At 46.0% G+C, this 19,659-nt stretch overlaps 1 protein-coding gene across 1 annotated transcript in view; it reads right to left on the bottom strand.

Moving 5' to 3' along the window:
* SDC2 (syndecan 2) overlaps window positions 1-19,108 on the bottom strand; it is a 61,951-nt gene extending 42,843 nt beyond the window's left edge. The window contains exon 1 of the mRNA XM_061373192.1: window positions 18,754-19,108. Within this exon, the coding sequence (XP_061229176.1) occupies window positions 18,754-18,813 (60 nt within the window). The 5' untranslated portion in view covers window positions 18,814-19,108. The remainder of the gene's footprint in view (window positions 1-18,753) is intronic.
* Between the last annotated feature and the right edge of the window lie 551 nt (window positions 19,109-19,659).

Raw genomic sequence — 19,659 nt, 5'->3', positions numbered from 1 at the left:
CTAAGAAGTGTTGACTTTTTTTAGATGGTAAAAGCATATAACTAATTCTGGCTCCATAACCGGGCAGATCATGCTGGTGTGGAAATCCCTGAACTGCTAAGCAACAGGGACTTTACATTTGAAAAAGTAAAGTCCCTAACTTGTTGTGATTCCCCAAGGCAATTCTGCAGCAAACTGCCACTTGATGCATCAGCCAAATACCTCCTACCAATCATTTCTTTTGTTCTTTTGTTTCTTAACAACCAAACCAATTTTATTCTAAACAGTTCTTTTTAGCTCCTCCTTGTCTTGCCTTCCCCGCCCGCTCCCCCCCCCTCCCCCCGGCACCTTGTAACTGCAATACTTTCATATATAAATGGAGATTGCCCTTGCCATCAAACAACCATAATGCATACAGATTCATTGCTGTTTTCCTGTCCTGTAGAAAATCTTGCTCCCCCCCACCCCTTCCCCCCCACCCCCGCCCCCCACCCCCCGAACTCCACATGCATTTGCATGGCTTACTTTGTCCTGGAAAATGGCATCCATAGCACACCCAGACTCATCATCCCCTGGTACTAAAGCTGAACCAGCAATAACCTACCGCTTTATTTTGAAACTGCCTTCCTACTTGGCTCTTCACAAAGACTGTCTAGTCCTAAAAAACCACCTGTCAATTCTGGATGCTTCAGCTTCAGAGATGACTATATTGACATTTAAAAGCAAATTTTAAAATGAAAAACGTGTTCAGAAACTCAGCTGTGTGACACGCGTAATATCCACCTAAATTCCCAAAGCGAAATCACAGCATCACTTGAGTAGATGATCCATTTCAATCCTCCCTGCAAGCAAATGAATTCACATCTCTAAGAGGATTTTTCCTGGAGAACTGGCCCCTTCCTGAGTTCTGGGAAGTGCAAGATACTCACATCTCCATCCAGACTCGTTGACAAGCACTGAAAAGGGACATTCCAACCGCGGGCAAAAAGCAGCAGGTGGGAAAAATGTCGCTTAATGTAGAACTGTGCAGAGAAGGCAGGAGGGAGATGCCTTCCCAGCTGAAGCTGCCTCCTGGAGAACCTCATTCATCAGGCGTGAATGACTGATATTTAGCAGCTAATAAATATTTATTAGGTAACAGCTAAATAAGGTTTAATAGCTCATATAAAATACTAGCTAATTTTCACCCTGTAAGAATGTTATACCCATACGCACTGTGAAGCATAATCTTTAACTTGGTTAATTCATATGCTCTTTAAGTCCTGAATCATACAGGTTTCCGAAGATAAAACTGATAAAATATAGGTACTTTACTTCTAGCATGAGTGTTCCAAAGCAGTAACTGATTTGCTGGTGTTGCAGTAGGAGCTAGAAATGTCTTACGTGATGCTGAAGTACTGACGTAAGAGCTATATTGGTCCGTGCATTTTCACATCAGTTCAGACATGATATACCACAAGGGATATCTGGGTTTTTTCCACCAGAATAGTCAGCTCCAGAACCTGCTATTCTGTCCCACTTCTCCTAGAGAAAGCAGTGCTCTGCTTTTACAAGAGCTACACAAGAGCACCTTCACTTCCCTGGATCATCTTTCTGGAGTCCCACAGATAAATCCAACATTACCTTTGCCCTCATTTCTTACAACATTACTTGCAACTCTATCGATTCCCTCAAAGCACCAGTTTGGAGGAGGTGAGCAGCTCAGGGACTGGTGAGAAGGCCTTAACTCCTTCACCCCCTGGTAGCTCTGCCAGCAGTGATGGTGCTGGGTGCCTGCTCACTCTCCATCAGTGCTTCTTCACTTGGCTCTTGGGCAGAGGACAGGGAGGAACTGACTGTAGTCACATCCTCCGTAACAAAAGGAAACTAAAACCCAACAAAACCAAAAGCAGAACAATCAAAAGTTATAGCAAGCGAGTTTTCTTGCATGTTTTTCCCCTTTTCAGGGAAAGCTGCCTCTCTCATGTCCGTTGCTGCAGCCACTTCCAAAGCATGCACAATTTTATGGAATGGCATTTGTTGATTGTGAGCAGTCACAGTCACACTGTGGCTCTTCCCTCTTCTTTACCTGTGTCTCTACATCTGACTTTCTCGATGCCTTCCGTACCCACGAGATAGCAGCAGCAGCACACCATTACTCCACCCTCTCTACCAAATTCTCAGCAAAGTTTGATATTTTTCATTAGCTGAGGGCAGATCCCTCCACATCAGAAACACAAATGCCCAAATAAGCTGTGTTAGCAACAGGTTCAGCTGAGAGGTAAAAAATTAAGAGAAGCTGGTATTCAGCTACGTTTTTTCTTCACAGAAAGTGCTGAGATACCTCTACTGGTGATCCAGACTACAGGGTACTTCATCCTAACTTGTGCTAATTATGCTGGAATTATAAAGTAATTCAGACTATTGTCATACAATTAAAAAGTAATTTTAAATTCATTAAATATGAAAAAAAAACCCAACCAAAACCAAAACCCCCAGAAACCAAACAACCCCAACCAACCAACAACAACCAATATTACTTGGATTTGACATCCATGGCATTTCCAAGACTGCCTGGAATTACAAACACAGTAAGTAGGGTACTACAGGGCAGATCCCTAGATGTTTCCAAAATTGGGCTCCTTACCAAAATACATATTTGCTTGTTTGACCATGATGCTGCCAGAAGAGACACGCTGTCCTTGCAGAAAAATGTCATCCATTTCACAACTTTCCCAAAAATATGCTTTCTCCTGCTTTTATGAACACCTCAGCATACAAACACATGCATCAAAAATACAAGAAAACAAACCAAGTGTCACAAACCACCAGAATTTCTTAATCATGAGCTGCTTCTCCCAGTATTAGAAAAAAATAAATCCTGCTCTGTTTGGCACACCAGCATATTATTCTAAATAAGTAAGAGGGCTGAAAGAAAGTGCCCCTTCATCTCCCAAACCCCAAGAGAAAATGAAGGAGTTATTTCCAGAGCATGTGCTCAATGACCATCCAGTGAAGCCTATTCATTGTGGTCAGGCTTCACAAGTCCTGCACCACACCTAATGAACACACTGCCTTCTTCTGATGCCTCTTATGCTGCCAGCAGGAGAGGATTAAAAATAATTATGCAAAAAGAAAACAAAATAGCCCCAAAGAATTCTTATTGGAACAACTTCCCCTTTAATTTCCTTGGTGTTTGTTCATTCTCCCTTGGAAGAAACTGTTACCTCATGCAAGAGGTCAGCCTCACAGTTTCAGCTTCTATTTGCATTTTAAGGAAAAACACCGCAATCATTTTGAAAACAGAGGTGTGCAGAGCCTCTGCTGCATAAGTGGGGACACATCACACCCCAGCCACCCCCCTGCAAGGATCCGGGTTAACTAGCTGCCCTGGGGAAGCCTGGATGCAATCCTGGCTGTTGTGGCCTACATCACTTAATCTTCTGCTCACGCAAGATTTGTTATTGGCATTCCTAATGCTCCAGAGCTTTTAAGAGTAAAAACCATGAGGTACAAAAGCTGTTTCTCAGATCTTCATACTTCCTCACTACTGAGCAGTTTCTCCACTTCAAAATGCACATTTTCCAACACAGTCCCCGCACAGCACAGGCTTTGCCCAAGTTAGGTGAGACTGAGAAAAGATAAAAGGATAAACTAGGTGCTTTGAAATAACCAAGCAGCTGCAAGCCAAGATATATGCAGTTCGTGCTCTACCAATATCTTAACTCTCGCCCTGTTTCTTTGTCCTTTCAGGAGTATCAGCGCTACTCAGAGTGTACTCTCAACTCTGGGAGCATTTCACGTCATTGACCATAGATGAAGTGATACAGACGTGCTTTTCCATCAGCTGGGGAAGAATCTATGGCCAGGGAAAGGGAGGTTTCCAGTCACATTGGCAGCTGGTGGAACAGGAGAGCTACATGGAGGGAGCTCACGGCAGGGAAGGAGCCTCCTGCAAACTCTGCAGCCGGAGACTGCCTGTCTTCCCTCCTGCAGCAGCTCCACTGGCCTCAGGCTTTTACAGCTAACTCTTAAAATACCCTCAGCAGAACTCCTGGTGCATTTCATCACACCCATGTGAATCAAGTTTAACCCAGATTATTTTCTCCGAGTCCTTTCACTCCTTGTTCTTGCCTTTCCTAACCAGAAAGGGGATGTGGCAATCAGCACGTAACAGCTAAAGCTGCACTTCCCACACAGTGAGGCTCAGCTATCAGAAGACTACCCTCGCCTTTCCTCCCCACAGGTGTTAAGTCTCACATCCCTGCTGTCTTTACAGATTCAGGCTTCCCAGACCAACCTCCCTTCTGATGCTGACTGTTGCAGCAGACCTTTCTGCAGAGGCATGGGAACAGGTCCCTCTGCCTTGAAGGAAAACGCGGCTTACAGCCCTCTGACTGTTCTGGGAAAAAGCTTCTAGCAAATCAAAGACTAAGACCAAGACTGGTTTTATCTGCAGAGAAGCCTATTAAAAAAAGGCTTTGTAGCAGATGACAATTCCTAAAATTTTAGTCACAGTCCCACAGTAAAGCCAGTTATTTCTCATGGTCTTCATTTATCTTATTCTTTTCACTTCAGTCTCTTCCCCACACATGCTTGTCCTTCATCGTTGGAAACAAACTGCACCCAAAAACCAGCAAGGTATTTTTGTCTTTTTTTTGTGGCTAAGACCAGCACAGGAGCTTTGAATGAAATGAAATAAATAAAATAAAATAAAATCCACTGGTATTATTAGAAGGGAGGTATAAATATTGCTCAGAGAGGACTCTCACAGCTTGCTCCTCAAACACGCTTCTCCCGAGCAGCGCATCAAGGCTATTTCAAGTAGCACCTCCCATTTTTCACTCGTGTCAGCTTAAGTAGCCAAAGGAAGAAATGGTTACTTAAGGGCAAGTGTAAATACCTTGGAAAGGGTGGGAGGAAGACAGGGCTGTGTTAACAGGTTGCTCACCATGCAGGGTATGGCAAAACAAGCATCCAGACAGCAGCTGCTGAGCTGCAAATAATCCCCCCAGGCATGATGAAGCCCACCCTTCCTCTTCCCCCTGCACCATGCTCAGCACCTGAGCACCCCAGGGACAAAACACTTCCCTCCCTGCATTGCCTGCCTTGAAAGTGTTCAATAGCGCACACATAGGCTTACACTTTGGGGTAGCAATACTCAACATTTTCCCCTCTGGTATCCATGGAAAGAGATTAGCACTCCAATACTTCATTAGCCAACAGCGCTAAGTATTCCACCAACTTGTGGAAAGAGTAAAAAGCACTGAGGTTAATGCATTTGGTGAGGCTCTGTCGAGTGGTTTGGGGTATTTTGTTTCAGGATAGCATAAGGAAAGCAGCTGTCACCTTGACTATAGTGCCCTCAGTAACCTGATATTTCTCCAACTAGTCCTAACTTCAGCCAGCTCCCCCTCCACTTGAGCAAACACTGATCACTTCAACAGGCAGATGGTGACTTGGACAAAAATAAGTTTTGAAGTGATGCTGTAGGCCAGAGCAGGAGCACCAGCTTCATCAGCACCTTGCACCTACCATTCCCATCTTTCCCCAGTCCACGAGGAAAATGCAAAGGCTTCCAAGGAAGCCTGATGAGCAGAGATAAATGCCAAGCTGCAAGGTCTGGCTCCACACACTCACTTTCTCCAAAGCAAAGGGGTTGGGGGATGCAGTGCTCAAGTCATCCGCATCTGCTTTAACACTTGTTTCACATGCATCAGTGCTGTCAGACACAGGTGATGAGTCAAAGGTGGAGCTAGTATCCCTGATACAGTGACTCTTTTCCAGCCCAGACCAGTCACCTCCAGGTTTTCCCTTGAGTTATGGTCTGACCAAGACATGTCAGCAGCTCAGCAGCCCTTCCCCACCAACAGCTCTGCCAGTATTTTGGTCACCCCAGCTGCCTCCTCCCCACTCCCTCTTTCTCACTGCGGTAAGCTGAGTGAGCAGAAGGATTCCTGAGGGTGGGCAAAGCACCAAAGCAGACCCAGTTTTTCATCCACCTTTTCTTCTGCTCTTGGATCGAGTACCTGCAACATGAGACTGAAGAGCATTGCCAATGCTAACAGTTACCTGGCTTGCCTGACAGCACAAAAGCAGCAGGGAGGGAAAAAATGAATCTAATGAGGTTGGAAGCATAGGAGATTGCAAAGAAAAAGAGCAAATAAAGAACTTAAGGTACAAATTACAATTACAAAGTGCACTACATGTACTGTGCAGTATTGCTCAGAAATACCAGTAGCACCGGTCAAAAAGTGACATTTCTGGTAGGAAATTGGCAGTCTTACACCATCACTGCAATAATAATGGCACGAGAAAACATACAAGTGACTGGTTAGATAGAATTTAGAAGACCTCAGTTCAGGTTCTTTTGTTTGTTTTTATCTTCTGATAGAAACAGCCTACACCTACACAGACAATAACACAGAGCATTACCCATTCCTGCAGTACACTCTACCATACCACCATTGAAAAACAGACTTTCCCCACCCCCCATTTTCTTTTGAAGACAAAAGCCTATCAAGGCAAAATGTTGTTACATCTGCTTTGATTTATCCAAAGGAAATCAAAATGCTTACACTTTATGCAATAACTGATAAATTTACATAGCTCCATGGATGATGTTTTATAATTTAATGATTTATTTCCTTGGAAAAGAAAGCAAACTTTTATTTATAAACTGCTACACCTTTTAGAGGTATTCACTGAAACAGGAGTTCAGTGTATTACAAAGTCTTTACTTGCACATGCAGAGCCAGCACTGTGCTTCAGGCTTTGCAATTAGTCACAAAAAAACCCAGCAAATAAAAAAGAAGGCTTAAGGAAAGCTAATTGACAACTGCATAGCACAGGAGAAGGGCCCGCCTCTGCTTAATTGAAGGTCTTTTCTGTTAAGCTGTATGCTATATTTACCACCTGGCTTGCAATGGCTGCTTTTATTCAAATGCTCTGTGGTAAAATATATGCACGTGTAGGGGATGAAGACTTTATCATTGAAACCTTCTGCAAGAAATTAGGGGAATGAGAAAGGCTTGCACACTTCCGCAGCAAAATTAGGTCAGGACGCCTTTGAACGGCTCCATCTGAAGACTGTGCCAGACTTCAGATCAAATACTTTTGAGTGCATTAGACCCAGTGGCTTAAGAGATGAACTTCTGCACTGCTGATAATTATTACTGGTGCTGTGCATTGCTGCTTCGCTCTCCACCTGTGGATAACTATAAATAGCTTACATATTCCAGTCGCTGACATATGCCACTCAGTTAATAGCACTTCCGAAACTCATCCTTTGTAACCACGAGTCACACATTTCACACATGACCACATAACTCCACATGGATTGGGGAATTACTTGTCCCACACATACACTGAACTAAATACTCCCTGAATATACGTGTATGGCTAAATGACATTAGCACCACAGTAATTAACGATGCGAAGCTGTGAAGTGCCAAGTTGGTGATTCAAACACAGATCTGTCTCTGCCCTCTGGTGCCTATGTACAGCCCTGAACGGTGTGGCCAAGGAGCAGCACTGTGGCTCTGTCACCTCCCGCCCTGCTTCACCACAGTCAACCCATGGCTGGTGCTCCCCTCCATGCCAGCTCCTGCTTTTAACTGGCTTCAGGGCTATCCCCAAATAAAGCATATTCCAGGACACAAAGGAATATGCGCATTCCAGGACAAAGGCCAAAGAACTGTCCCCAGATATATAAAGTACTCAATTACTGACTTACCTCTTCCTGGCTCAGATTCACTGTTCACACCCTGAGGAATGGGCAGCACAGCCCACCAGTCCCCATCCAATCATGCTTGTGTAAAATTTCATTAATAAATTAATCCGCAAATAAACTACAACAATGCCCAAACCCCAAAACTACTTCAAGGAGTAAGAGGGGGTTATATAGCCAAAACAATAACTCTGGGGTCAGGTATACCTTTTTGTGGAGCTTAACAACACAGCAAGTCTGTCAGTAAGAAAATCAAAGCATTCAGAATTTTAAGTCACTTTTCCTTTTTGTTCTTTTAAGCTGTTAAAATTCACAGCTGAGTTTACCCAGCAAGCCTGGCCCTTGGGAGAGCTGTTAAGATACACAAAAACATCCACCTCCAGTTTCCTACCGCTCCTTGTTTTGCTGTCCCATTAGGTGACACTACTAATTGCTGCTCTTGCAGCTAGCTGCCAGAGACTGCTCTAAGGAGGCTTTCTAATTAGGTTAGCTGAATTAAATAATGAGAGAGAGAGAGAGAGAGAGAGATTAGCTTTTTCTGTGCATCTCTAGAAAGCCACAGAGAAATCCCCAAAATACTTTTGCTAATCCTCCCTTAGGACCCCTTCATCTCTGATCACAGATACAGAAATGCAATGTGAGCTATGGTACAACACGGGAACTGTGTCAGCTCTGACTGTCTGTACAGCCACAATCTTCATGGCAAGGGATCCCACCTACCTTTCTGGAGACTGACAGCATCTGCCAGGATATTACTCCTCAGTCTTTACACATTTAAAGCAGTAAGATACTTGGATGTTATGTGAAACATCAAGAAGTAACGTGGTCATGTATCAGAGTCTCCTACAGGTATACTATAGAAGCACCACAGTTTTTTCCTAAACTAAGATTTTTTTTTTGTCATAACCAAAAGCTGCCCAATTTTTCCAGTGCTAATAGAGAGCAGACTATGAAAGGAAAACCAAACAAACAAACAAAAAGCAACAAAACCAAACCCAACAACAAAAAAATGATTGGCATGTGACCTCAGTAGCATCACTAAACATTCACAAGCCCAGAAGACTTCTTTAACCCACAGACAATTTTCATGGCTCTCAAAGAAAAGTATCAAGAAACCTTCATCACAATTTTATCTGGCTTTTGGTATATGACAATTTATTCCATCAGGCAGAAGACCAATTACAGGTATCCATAAGCAGAGACCTACATCAAGATGCTAAGTCACCAGCTCTTGGTTAAGTGGGAGAGATACAGTCAAGAAAGTAGCATTAGTGAAAGCACAGAACTCCAAAACAGCCTAGGGTAGAATAAGCTTTTCAGGTTGTGAATCACAGTAAGAACAGGAACAAAAGGGAAGAAAGGTCATTTCCTCTTTCTAATGCCCTACAGTTACAAAACAGACGAGAAGTGGCATTTTCAGCACAGCAACACTATTAAGAGTACTGTCTCAGACCATTTTAGATCCAGTGTCCTTGCATCATCAGGAACTCAAAAGTTCCCTCCATCCAGTGAGCCCCAGAATACTGGCATGGGCACACATCTGCCTCCTCACCCCAGCAGAAAGGCTGAGTCTCACCAGAGGCAAACTCCCTCCCTCCCTCTCAGAACACAGCCCTGCTCTTCAACAGGGCAGAGCTGCTTGGGCTAAGCACAGCACAACTGGAGACAGCCAGTATGCTCCCCACTATTCCCAGTTTTTCTCTTTAGAGCAAAATGTTTCCAACTCATTCACATTTTACAGTGCCATCTATGCCTGAGCCCTGCCGGAGCTTTGGGGGCAGAGTAAAGGCTGTGCTGGAGAATCAAATCAAAAGCACCTGTGGGAGCTACAGAGGATCGAATCATACTTATATTAAACCACAAGTGAAGAAATGAGAAGAAAAACATTTGTAAAGACCACCCTCATTTAAAGCTTTTTTTCCATGTAAGTAAGGTTTGAGAAGCTGCTCCTCCCACCCTAATTTAGCCCAAGAGAATTATATTAAGACAGTTTTGTGAGTAATTTTGTTAACTGGAAGTCCTTTTTATGTTCTGTGGGACGTTTCTTTTCCTGACACTTGAAAGACACACTGCCTTTTGTAAAAGACACACACACAAAAGGATATAAAATGTATGTTAAAAAATATATGTAAAATAGAGATCTCTATAGAATGAAGCTCTATATAAGAGACACACACACAAAAACAGTTTCAAGTACATTCCGAGCTAGAACAGTTGCAGAGCTCAGTGCTCAATCCTCTGCAGAAGACAGTCTCTGTGAACAAATAATTTCAAACACCCTCCAAGAAGTTTATTTTCATGCCATTTTAGATGTCACATTTAAAAAAAATCAGCCTTCTCATATGAGAAATAATCAGAGAGCACATGGCTGGAAAATGATAAGCAACTCCACCCAAGACAAGAATTTAGAAGACACATATGTCACGTTAGTAACTTTTGCTATCTACCTTCAGGACTAGTTATCTTTCTTGTTCTACAAGGAGAGATTTGTGAGTTCCACATGCTACAGATGCTTAAGTCATTAATGCTCCTAAAGCATTAATCTTCTAACATTGTATGCTGCCACAGCAGTTCTTGAGGACTTTTCACCTTCTCACAATGAGACTTACACAAGCTAGTTAAACACCTAACCAAATTTCACACATGCTGATCATGGATACTCCTTCTCCTTACTGAACAACCACTTCCATTCATCGGCTTGCATTGTCAACAGTGGCAAGTACCAAGCGCCCCTGAGCTCCTGACTGGAAGGAGATGCAGTGTCATGGCCAGGACAGGACCTGGAAGTTCTGCAAGCCCCCTTCCATGGAAAACAAAGAATATTGCTTCTCAGCAACACCATTTTATGCACATCCTTGCTGCAGGATTTATACATTATTATTATTTGTAGTATTAAGCCATGCCTGTTTTTCTTTATGACATGTCACAAATTTATATTCAACAGAAGCTCAGTCTTCAGATGTTCCTTTTCCATTATTTTGAACTAACTTCACCTTTCTGTTTTGCTTCCCTTGCAGGTTTTCATTTTAAATAATAAGAACACCATCAATGTCACACCTCCATGCCTGCATATTTGAATGTGGAACTGCACAACACTGGAAAAGGATTCGAAAGGAAAGGTTTTGTGAAGACTTTCACCTGGTAGCCAGTTTAAGTGATACATCAATTCTAGGATCTCCATATCCAGTATGAACACAGGTAAATGAGTCAGCAAAGGAAGAATCTGTCTCCTTGACATCCCCCCTGCAGCCTGCATGATAACATCATGTATTCAATCCCATTATTAGCCTTCCCCTGAAGACCCCAGTCCAAAAACCGAACAAGATTCAGCTCTTAAAGCCACAAAGAGACCAAGCACATGGGACTTGGCTGGTCACAGCTGTGCTCTCCAGCTGCTGTGTCCAGACAGCTGTTCCTGAAGGTACTGCAGAGTCACCACAGCTGGAATTAATGCAGCTCAGCCCAGAGAAAAAGGAAAGGTTGCTTCCACTTGTACAACTAATGGAGGGACAGGAGCAGACATACCAGAGAGGATCCTGGGGAAGGTAGGAGATGGAAGACCTAGTAAGGTCATTCATGTGGCAGCAAGTAGATTACATTTTTAATTCTCTCTCAAAACATTCTCAGGCTATATCAGTCGTGCACCCAGCTGCTCCCTAAGAAGTACTTCATCTCCCAAGCTACATTAGCAGCACTGTTTCCTACAGCTCTGCAAGACCATTACAGTCAGACTTCTGAAATACACTTCAAAACATAAGGATTGGCCACTTCACACTGATCTGAAAGGTGACAAGTGACCTCCATTAGTGTGGAAGCACCTCTAGAGAAAATTATGCTTTATTATGGTTAATCAAGCAGGAGCAAAGTATGCCTGACAACATAATATTTAATTACAGACAATACACTCTGGTTGTTGATCACAGTGCTGGTTTCTGCACATTTTGATTCAGTTCCTGTGTATACCACAAGCTATTTGACCTTCTGAAAGTCCCTCTGTCTCCTTACCATTAATAAAAGTACAAAGTATGTATTTATCTTCATGCTCACAACTCAAACACAGCCAAACAGGTTTTTATTTGAACTTTCCCAAATCAATTCACCTTTGGAACACAACAATTTAGCTTAGAAGGGAGATTTCTGAAGAAGTTGTTTATATATAAACTAAAAATAGTGATTTTAGATGGAGCGTCCAGTTCAGGCTTTAGTTAAGCACAGCTTACGTGACACACTAATAGCCAATCTACAGACAAGGCCAAGATCTGCAGACTCATGCCACCCTGTTAGTCATTATTTCACTTTAAATGAACCCTCCACTTGAGACGTCAACAAAAATAATTTGTTCAGCGCAAAAGTACTTGTTGCAAATGGTTGTTAAACACTATGTTTTTTCCTACTGCAATCAGTTTTCCAATACTTTTGAGGATTACATATATTTTGTATTTCTGCCTAAATATCTAGTACGCTTTTGAAAGCATCCCTCAGGGCTGAGCTAATCAAGAAAACAACATACATACAGAGAACTGTCATTATTACAGGGTCAAACACTAATGCAGTCTTTACTCAAGAGATTGCAAATTATACTTCAGTGTGAGGAAGAGAAATCTTGTTCCCAAATCACTGAATAGTGCCATGTAACCTATGAATAAATTACTAGTCCTAAAAAGATTGCAGATAGCAGTTTGTTATTGTCTTGTAAGCATGAACTGAAGATAACCAAGCTAGTGAAGAAGGCTTTAAACTAAAGTTGCCAGAGGAAGGGAACTTCAATCAAACCCATTCCTACCAGTTTGGTGTAGGAGGAGATGCCAGCAGAAGATGACCAAAGCCTGGAGAGGGATCACAGGTCAGCAGGAGAGCACCTGAAGAGCAGCACAAAGGAATTCCAGCTACTCTAACCACTAAGTTGTCTTCCTTGAGGCCCAACTTAAATGCCTCTATGCAAACACACGGTGTAAGGGGAATAAACAAGAGGAGCTAGAGACGTGAACACATGCAGGGCTACAGTCCGATTGGCATCATGGAGAGGTGGTGGGACACCTCCTATGACTGGAATGTTAGAAAGGAAGGATACAGCCTCTTTAAGGAGGACAGGCAGGGGAGATGAGGAGGAGGTGTGGCTCTCGATGTCAATGGCCATATGGAGTGCATGGAGCTCTGCCTGGGAATGGATGACGAGCCAACAGAGAATTTATGGGTCAGGATTAAAGGGAGGCCTGGGACAGGTAACATTACCACGGGTCTGCTACAGGCCACCCAACTAGACCAGGCAGATGAGACCCCCTATAGGCAAATAGGAGCAGCCTCACATTCACAGTCCCTGGTCCTCACTTCACCCACCCTGATAGCTGTTAGAAGGGCAACACAGCAGGACACAAGTTATCCAGGAGGTTCCTGAAATGCATTGATGATAACTTCTGTCTCCAAGTGACTGAAGAACTAACCAAGAGAGGTGGTTTAGATCTCTAAACTGGAGAGACATGGACCTGATGGATGGACCACTTGGCAGATAAGGAATTGACTGGATGGTCACACTCAAAGAGTTGTGGTCAATGGCTCGATGTCCAAGTGAGTCCATTGATGAGTGGTGGCACTCAGAGGTCAGTACTGGGAGCAGCACTGTTTAATAACTTTGTCAGCTACACAGACAATTGGGATTGAGTGTGTCCTCAGCAGCTTTGCTGATGACACCGAGCCGTGTGGTGTGGTTGACATGCTGGAGGGAAGGGATGCCCTCCAGAGGAATGTATACATGCTGGAGGGGTGGGTCACTGCAAAACTCATGAAGTTCAACCAAGCCAAGTGCAAGGTCCTCCACCTAGTTCAGGGCAATTCCAAGCACAACTACAGGTTGGGCAGAGAATGGAAGAACAGCCCTGAGGAGAAAGACTTGGGGGTGCTGGTTGACAAGAAGCTCAACATAAGCCAGCAATGTGCATGTGCAGCCCAGAAAGTTGATTCTCCCCCTCTGCTCCACTCTCATGGGACCCCATCTGACATACTGCATCCAGCTCTGGGGCCCCAACTTAACTACATAGACCTTTTGGAATGAGTCTAAAGGGGCAGATTTAGACTGTATATAAGGAATAAAAGCTTCACTGTGAGAATGGTGAGACACTGTCACAGGTTGCCCAGAGAAGCTGTGGCTGCCCCATCCCTGGCAGTGTACAAGGCCAGGTTGGACAGGACTTTGAGCAACCTGGTCTAGTGGAAGGTGTCCCTGCCCATGGCAGGGGATTGGAACTAGATGAGCTTTGAGGTCTCTTACAATCCAAACTATTCTGTGACTCTATGATAACCAAACAACAAGCTGTTTGCAGAACAGCCTACAGCAATTCTCTCATGCTTGCTACAGTATGGAGAGCAAAGCAACTTGAACATGGACCAAATTGCTTACTCATGACTTGCACACTCTCTCACAAATGCAGCAGCACAGAGGGCATCTTTATGACTTGCATTCAAGCAGGCTCTTAGATGGGCCTCAAATAAGCTTGCCAGTCTCAAACACAACATTTCTGTTAAAAATCATAGTCAGTCAAATCTATTCAGAAGACAAGAGTACTTTTCTGTAAGTAGACAAGAGCCCTTTGTTCGGCTGCTGGGCTTTACTAAAGCCCGTAATTCTTCACCATAAAGAAAATGTTTAAACTGGTCAATGGCAAAAGTCAATTTGGTGACATAATGTAATTAATAAATGCCATCCATATGCCTCTGTTTTATAGAGACAATTGGCCATGAAAAGCAGGGCAAATGGAAAGCTCTGAAAATGACCGGATGCTCTGCAGGGAGCTCAGCTGCTGCTGGGAGGAATGAGCTCTTCTCCAAACTCAGGACTCCCAGCCAAAACATTACATTCCTCACCAAGGATAGCAGGTAGCTCTCCGCCATCCTCCATGGAGGCATTAGATCATGGCTCAGACTTTGACACGGGACTTTTCAGAACTCACACCTCTCCTGGCCAAGAAATTAGGCTTTGACCTCTGCTAGTCAAAAGAAATTAAGCCTCAATATGGTCCTCCTGAAATTACATTTAAGGTTATGACCACAGAGACTTAGACCCATCAAAACTTCAAGTAAACCCAAGCCTTATGTCTCATTCTCCAAGTTTACCATCTTTATTCCATTAGCTGCAGCAATTGCCTCAGAGGTATCATCTGCCCAAGAACCACAATCCCAGTACCTTATTTCAAACCTTGAGACATTTGCCCTGACTTGTTCCTGAAGATGACGCTCTCATCTACTTCCTTGATAAGGATCTAGAAAGAAATGCAGAGAAAACATCTCTGCACTTAAGGCCCGAATATTAAGTCAGTTCCAAGGCAGACCTCGGGGCTAAGATATTAAAAAGGGAAAATGTTTCAGTGTTTGATCTTGGGTCAAGAACCATCTGCTGTTTAATTTGTAAAAGATAAGCTAACCTGGGAGGGAAGTCTACTGCCAGAAAGTGGCTCCTGAGAACATCCAGGTAAAGGGTGGCTTCACTGCAGCACCAGAATTGTAATTCCCAAGACTGGTGGCAAAACCCACAGCTCCCCCGAATTTCCAGTGCACAGCAGTACAGACAACTGTTGGATTGGAGCATCCAGATGTTCAGCCAGAGCAAAGGAAGCAGCCATGGCAGGTGCTGCTTCCTGATTCCAGGTGCTGCCAAGCCACAAAAAGCAAAGGATGGATATTTATTAATTCTACAGTGAGAAGAAATCACTCATATGAGCTGGGGAAGGGTGGAAATAAATCAAGACTAAAAAAGCTTCCTACCTTTCTTGGGAACTTCCTTGGCAATGCAGGCTTTAACATGCTTAGGAAAGACATGCATGGCATATCAATCTGAAATGCCACCTATCTCTTCAGACCTTCTCTGTTCTCCTCTAATAACTACCTCCAAAGTCTAGCTGCCTTTTCAAAAAAGCCAACATTCCTCCTCTCCAACACATGATCAATTTTCCAAATTTGAAAACCAAAATAACCATTAAAATCAAATAAGGAAAATTACAGCATTGTGCTTCTAAAATACTAAATACTTTTGAAAAATATACCAAATATTGCCCTTGGATCATCCTTCAATAACTACATTTATGCCAACAAATCAGACCTCAGATGCTTTCAGAAGAAACAGAAAGACCACCCAGTTGATGTTGATGCCTCAGTGCTCTATTCTACTGAGAGCCTAAAACGCAACACCCCACCATGTATTGCTGATGCGAAGCAAAGTCTCCAGACTCCAGAACTCTCACGAGGAGAGCCACTATTAACCTTCTGTTAGGAGAGCAGCACTCCAGCACTGCAGTATGCAGCACAACCTGCCAGCCAGCAAAGTTTCCCAACATGCGCTTGGGCTTGTGGAGGGGATCAGACCATCATACAAGCTCTGGAAAACCATTCATTTCACTGCTGCAAACCAGGATGAAACAGAAAGGTTTATCAGCCTCTTCCAAATGGGAGCTGACAAGTACAGCTGGATACTTGGCGCTGCTCTCGTGCTACTAAAATCAGCAACTGCTGACTCCCACCACCTCCAGGACTGGACCCAACCTTTTAAAAGGCACATCAAGCCTCTCACTTACAGAGTTTGCCTTTTCTTTCCAGAGGTTTCATATCACTCTCTTTCCCTCTCCTAAAAGAAACCAGAAAACTTTCAACGTTTTTTGATGGTCAGACAAGCCTGGGTAATTCACCCATGTCCTTCCAGGCCCACCAGGGTTACTGGACCCCACTCAACTCTGATGTCTCACTGCACACTGTGTTGATGGCAGCAAATCACCCTGATATCCACCAGCTTTGATGTCGGCAGTGCTTGCCACCATGTGCAGGTTGGCATGAGCAGGTTGAGCTCACCCTCTTTATTCCAGCCATGTCCCCAAGCACTGGCTCCCCCAGGGCAGCCGGCACAGCACAGCAGAGAGCATCTCTGGTGCTCCCCCCCACCTCGCGACGCACAGAGCATGCATCCAGCATGGACAAACCACTCCCAGGTTCAGGGGTGTTCTCATGTCCAGTAATTTTTGACACAGCTCTGACATCTACATGGCCCACCCCCAGTAAAGAGGTTTGTTGGTTACATGAAGTAAATAAACACAGGGAACTCACTGCTTTAGGAAACAAAATCTCCTGCTGCCCTACCCTCCCCTCTTAAAAAGCTCCTGGATAATTTACTTACTCAGAAATGAGATTTCTACCTTACAGCTTTGCCTAGATAATAACAACAATAAATAGCAGAATCAAAGGGGAAGAAATTTAAAGCTAAACCTCTTGAGAGTGCTCCGGAGAGCTAGCAGGTTTTTTAAGCACCCAAATAAAAGCTCTTACAACCAGGACAGCCTTCTGCAGAGACAACTGAATTGGCATCTATCTTTTCCAGAGATCATTCTACAGAATCCTACTTTAAGGGACCATGTAGCCGCTGCCAGACATAGTGAGAGGAGAAAAAAAGCGGGGAGGATAGGGGAAGAAAAAGAAAAAACAACAACCTCCCTTCCCTTTTCCAATCTCTCCACAACTTTCTGGCAGCAGGGAGGGCGCTGCACCACCGCCGAGCTGCGCCCCCCCCCCCGCCTCCCTCTCCCCCTGCCCCCCGAACCTCCTCAAGCCGCCGCAGCTTGCTCATCCTAAGGCAAAACCCCATCAAACTTAATACTTTACTAATTACTGTGGCAGTTTAATAGTTACTGCACCATCAGAGAGCTTCGTAATAACTACATTTCTATAAAATTAAAATATATTGTCCCTCATTAGCCAAGCGTGTTTCTGCAGCGCTGCTACACTTCGCGGAAAAGGGACTCGCTGTTCTACACAGCCCTTTTTTAATTAGTTCTTAAGAAACGCGTTTTGCAATTGTATCCTTAGAAATCCCTAACGATGAGCCAGATTTCATGAAGGCTGTGACTGGCTAATTTATACAACTAGACAACTTCAAAAGTTAGCCCAAACTAGTGACATTATTTAGTTCACTGGAGCGGCTCATTTTAATTGGATTAAATTGTCATGTTTTTTTAATTTCATAGTGAAACCTCAATTTATTATTTCCTAATATTTGCCCAAGCACTGCAACAGTGTCATCTGCATGCCTCCCTTCCCTCAGGACAATCTTGAGCTTCGCCGATGGAAAAGACTAAACCCCTCTGCCCGGCTGTCACCGGCTCCCTGCCGCGGAAGAGTGGGAGCGCCTAGCCGAGAGTGGCTTTTCCAGAGGCACAAATCCCGGCAACCGAGTTAACTGCATTAAGTGCAGGGCCTCGCTTAGCAAATACACTTGTGGCTCGGAAAAAGTGTAAACAGCAGCATTATCCCGAGCATCTCGCAGCAAGCCCGCAGGGGAAGGGCTGGCGGGGCGGGCGGCCGGACAGGCGGCTAGCTGGGCGGCGCGCAGCGCTGCGCCCCCCTGCAAGCAGAGGCGCAGCAGCGCTGCGTACCCGAAGGTTTTGGGGAGTCTTGAGCCTCACAACCAAGGGTCGTTACTGCTTCCCCCCCCCCCCCCCCATATTAGCAGCCGTGCGGGAAGGGTTGACTTTGCAAGGAGACGCCCACCCTCCCGCCGCCCGCAGAGCCGGGGGAAGGCGCGCTGCCCTCAGGCTGCTGCTCCCAGCGCCGGGCTGGGCACGGAGCCCCTGCGGGACGCAGCTCCCCGAAGGCTTCGGGACCCGACCCCGCAGCGCCGCCGTCGCCCTTCGGGTGCCCCACGGCAGCTGAGTCGTCTCACTCCTTCATCCCCCTCGCTCCGGGGCGGCAGGGAAAGAATCACCGGGGGGGGGGGCTCCGGGACCGGCAGGCGGACGGGTCGTCGCGGCAAACTTAGGCTGAGGATCGCTGGAGGGCGACAGGGCGCTCCGCTCCGCTTCAGTTCGGGAGATCCCTTTTCTTTTGGAGGAGGGGGGGTCTGCTGCTTGCAGAGCTCTCAGCTATCAACAGATGCCTCCTGAATCAGCCCCCTGCCCGGAGGTCGGCGATGCTGCCGGCAGAGCCGCGGCTGCGCGCCCCGCGCTCGGAGACGGAGCCGAAGCGGCTGCCCCCGTCCCTGTCCCGTCCCTCCGCGCCCCGTGCGGCCGCCCCCTCCCCTTCGCCCCGGCACTCACCGGCTGCCCGGAGGCGCAGGCCACGAAGCTGACGGTGAGCGCTAGCCACACGCCCCGCATTATTCCCGCAGAGCCGAAGCAGCGGCCGCTTGGGGCCGGGCACAAAGGAGAAACCGGGGGGGCGGCGGCGCTCAGCAGCGCCCGGGGGGCGCGGGGCAAGGCCGCGGGCGCCCTCTTGCCCACCGCCCTCCTTCCGTTCCACTCCGCGCTCCGCTCCGGCGCTGCCCGGCGGGCCTGATGTTGCGCGGCGCTGGGGCGCCCGGCTTGCAGGCTGCGCGCTGCCGGCTCTGTTGCCTTCCCTCCGCCCCGAGTGCGCGGCGGCGGCGGCGCGGCTCCCAGTTAAACCCCGCAGAAATTCCTGCAGGATTACAACACAGATTGGCAGCTCCCCCAGCCAGTGGAAGGAGGCGGCGCCCCGCTGCCGCCGGCTCTCGCCCCTCGCAAATTCAAGCAACTTTCCCCCCCCAACCCCTCCTCCTCCTCCTCAGCTCCGGTCTCCCCTCTCTCGTCCTCCCCTCCAGTGGAAAACATGAGCAGCGCCGCGGGCCGACCGAGCGAGGGCTGGCCCGGTATAAAAGCGGGGCCGTGGAAAAGCTTCCTCTTTTCAAGGGAAATTTTGGCCGCTGCCGCGTGTTTTCAGCGTTGTATTTCGTATCGCTGCTCCGCGCCACCCTCCCGAGTCAGCCCCGGTGGCAGCCCCTGCTGTCGGAAAAAACAGGACGGAGGGGTTAAAAATCACGGGGAGGGGGGTATCCCAAAATGCCAGCCCATTGTGGATCCCCTCTTGGCTTTCTGCCCCAAGATTCTTTTGGGTTTTAACTTTTCTCCCTCGAGAAGAAGCCCAGACACTTTTAGGGGGGAGGGGGTGGTTTAAGAGACAGCTACAATTTGCACCCAGTTACAGGG

The sequence above is a fragment of the Neopsephotus bourkii genome, unplaced genomic scaffold, assembly GCF_033783945.1.
Source record: "Neopsephotus bourkii isolate Nb327-2 ecotype Australia unplaced genomic scaffold, CSIRO-AGI_Nbou_v1 NB_1630, whole genome shotgun sequence".
NCBI classification, from domain to species: domain Eukaryota; kingdom Metazoa; phylum Chordata; class Aves; order Psittaciformes; family Psittacidae; genus Neopsephotus; species Neopsephotus bourkii.
Note: the sequence above shows the minus strand (reverse complement) of the source record. Positions and strands in the feature narration are given on the sequence as shown.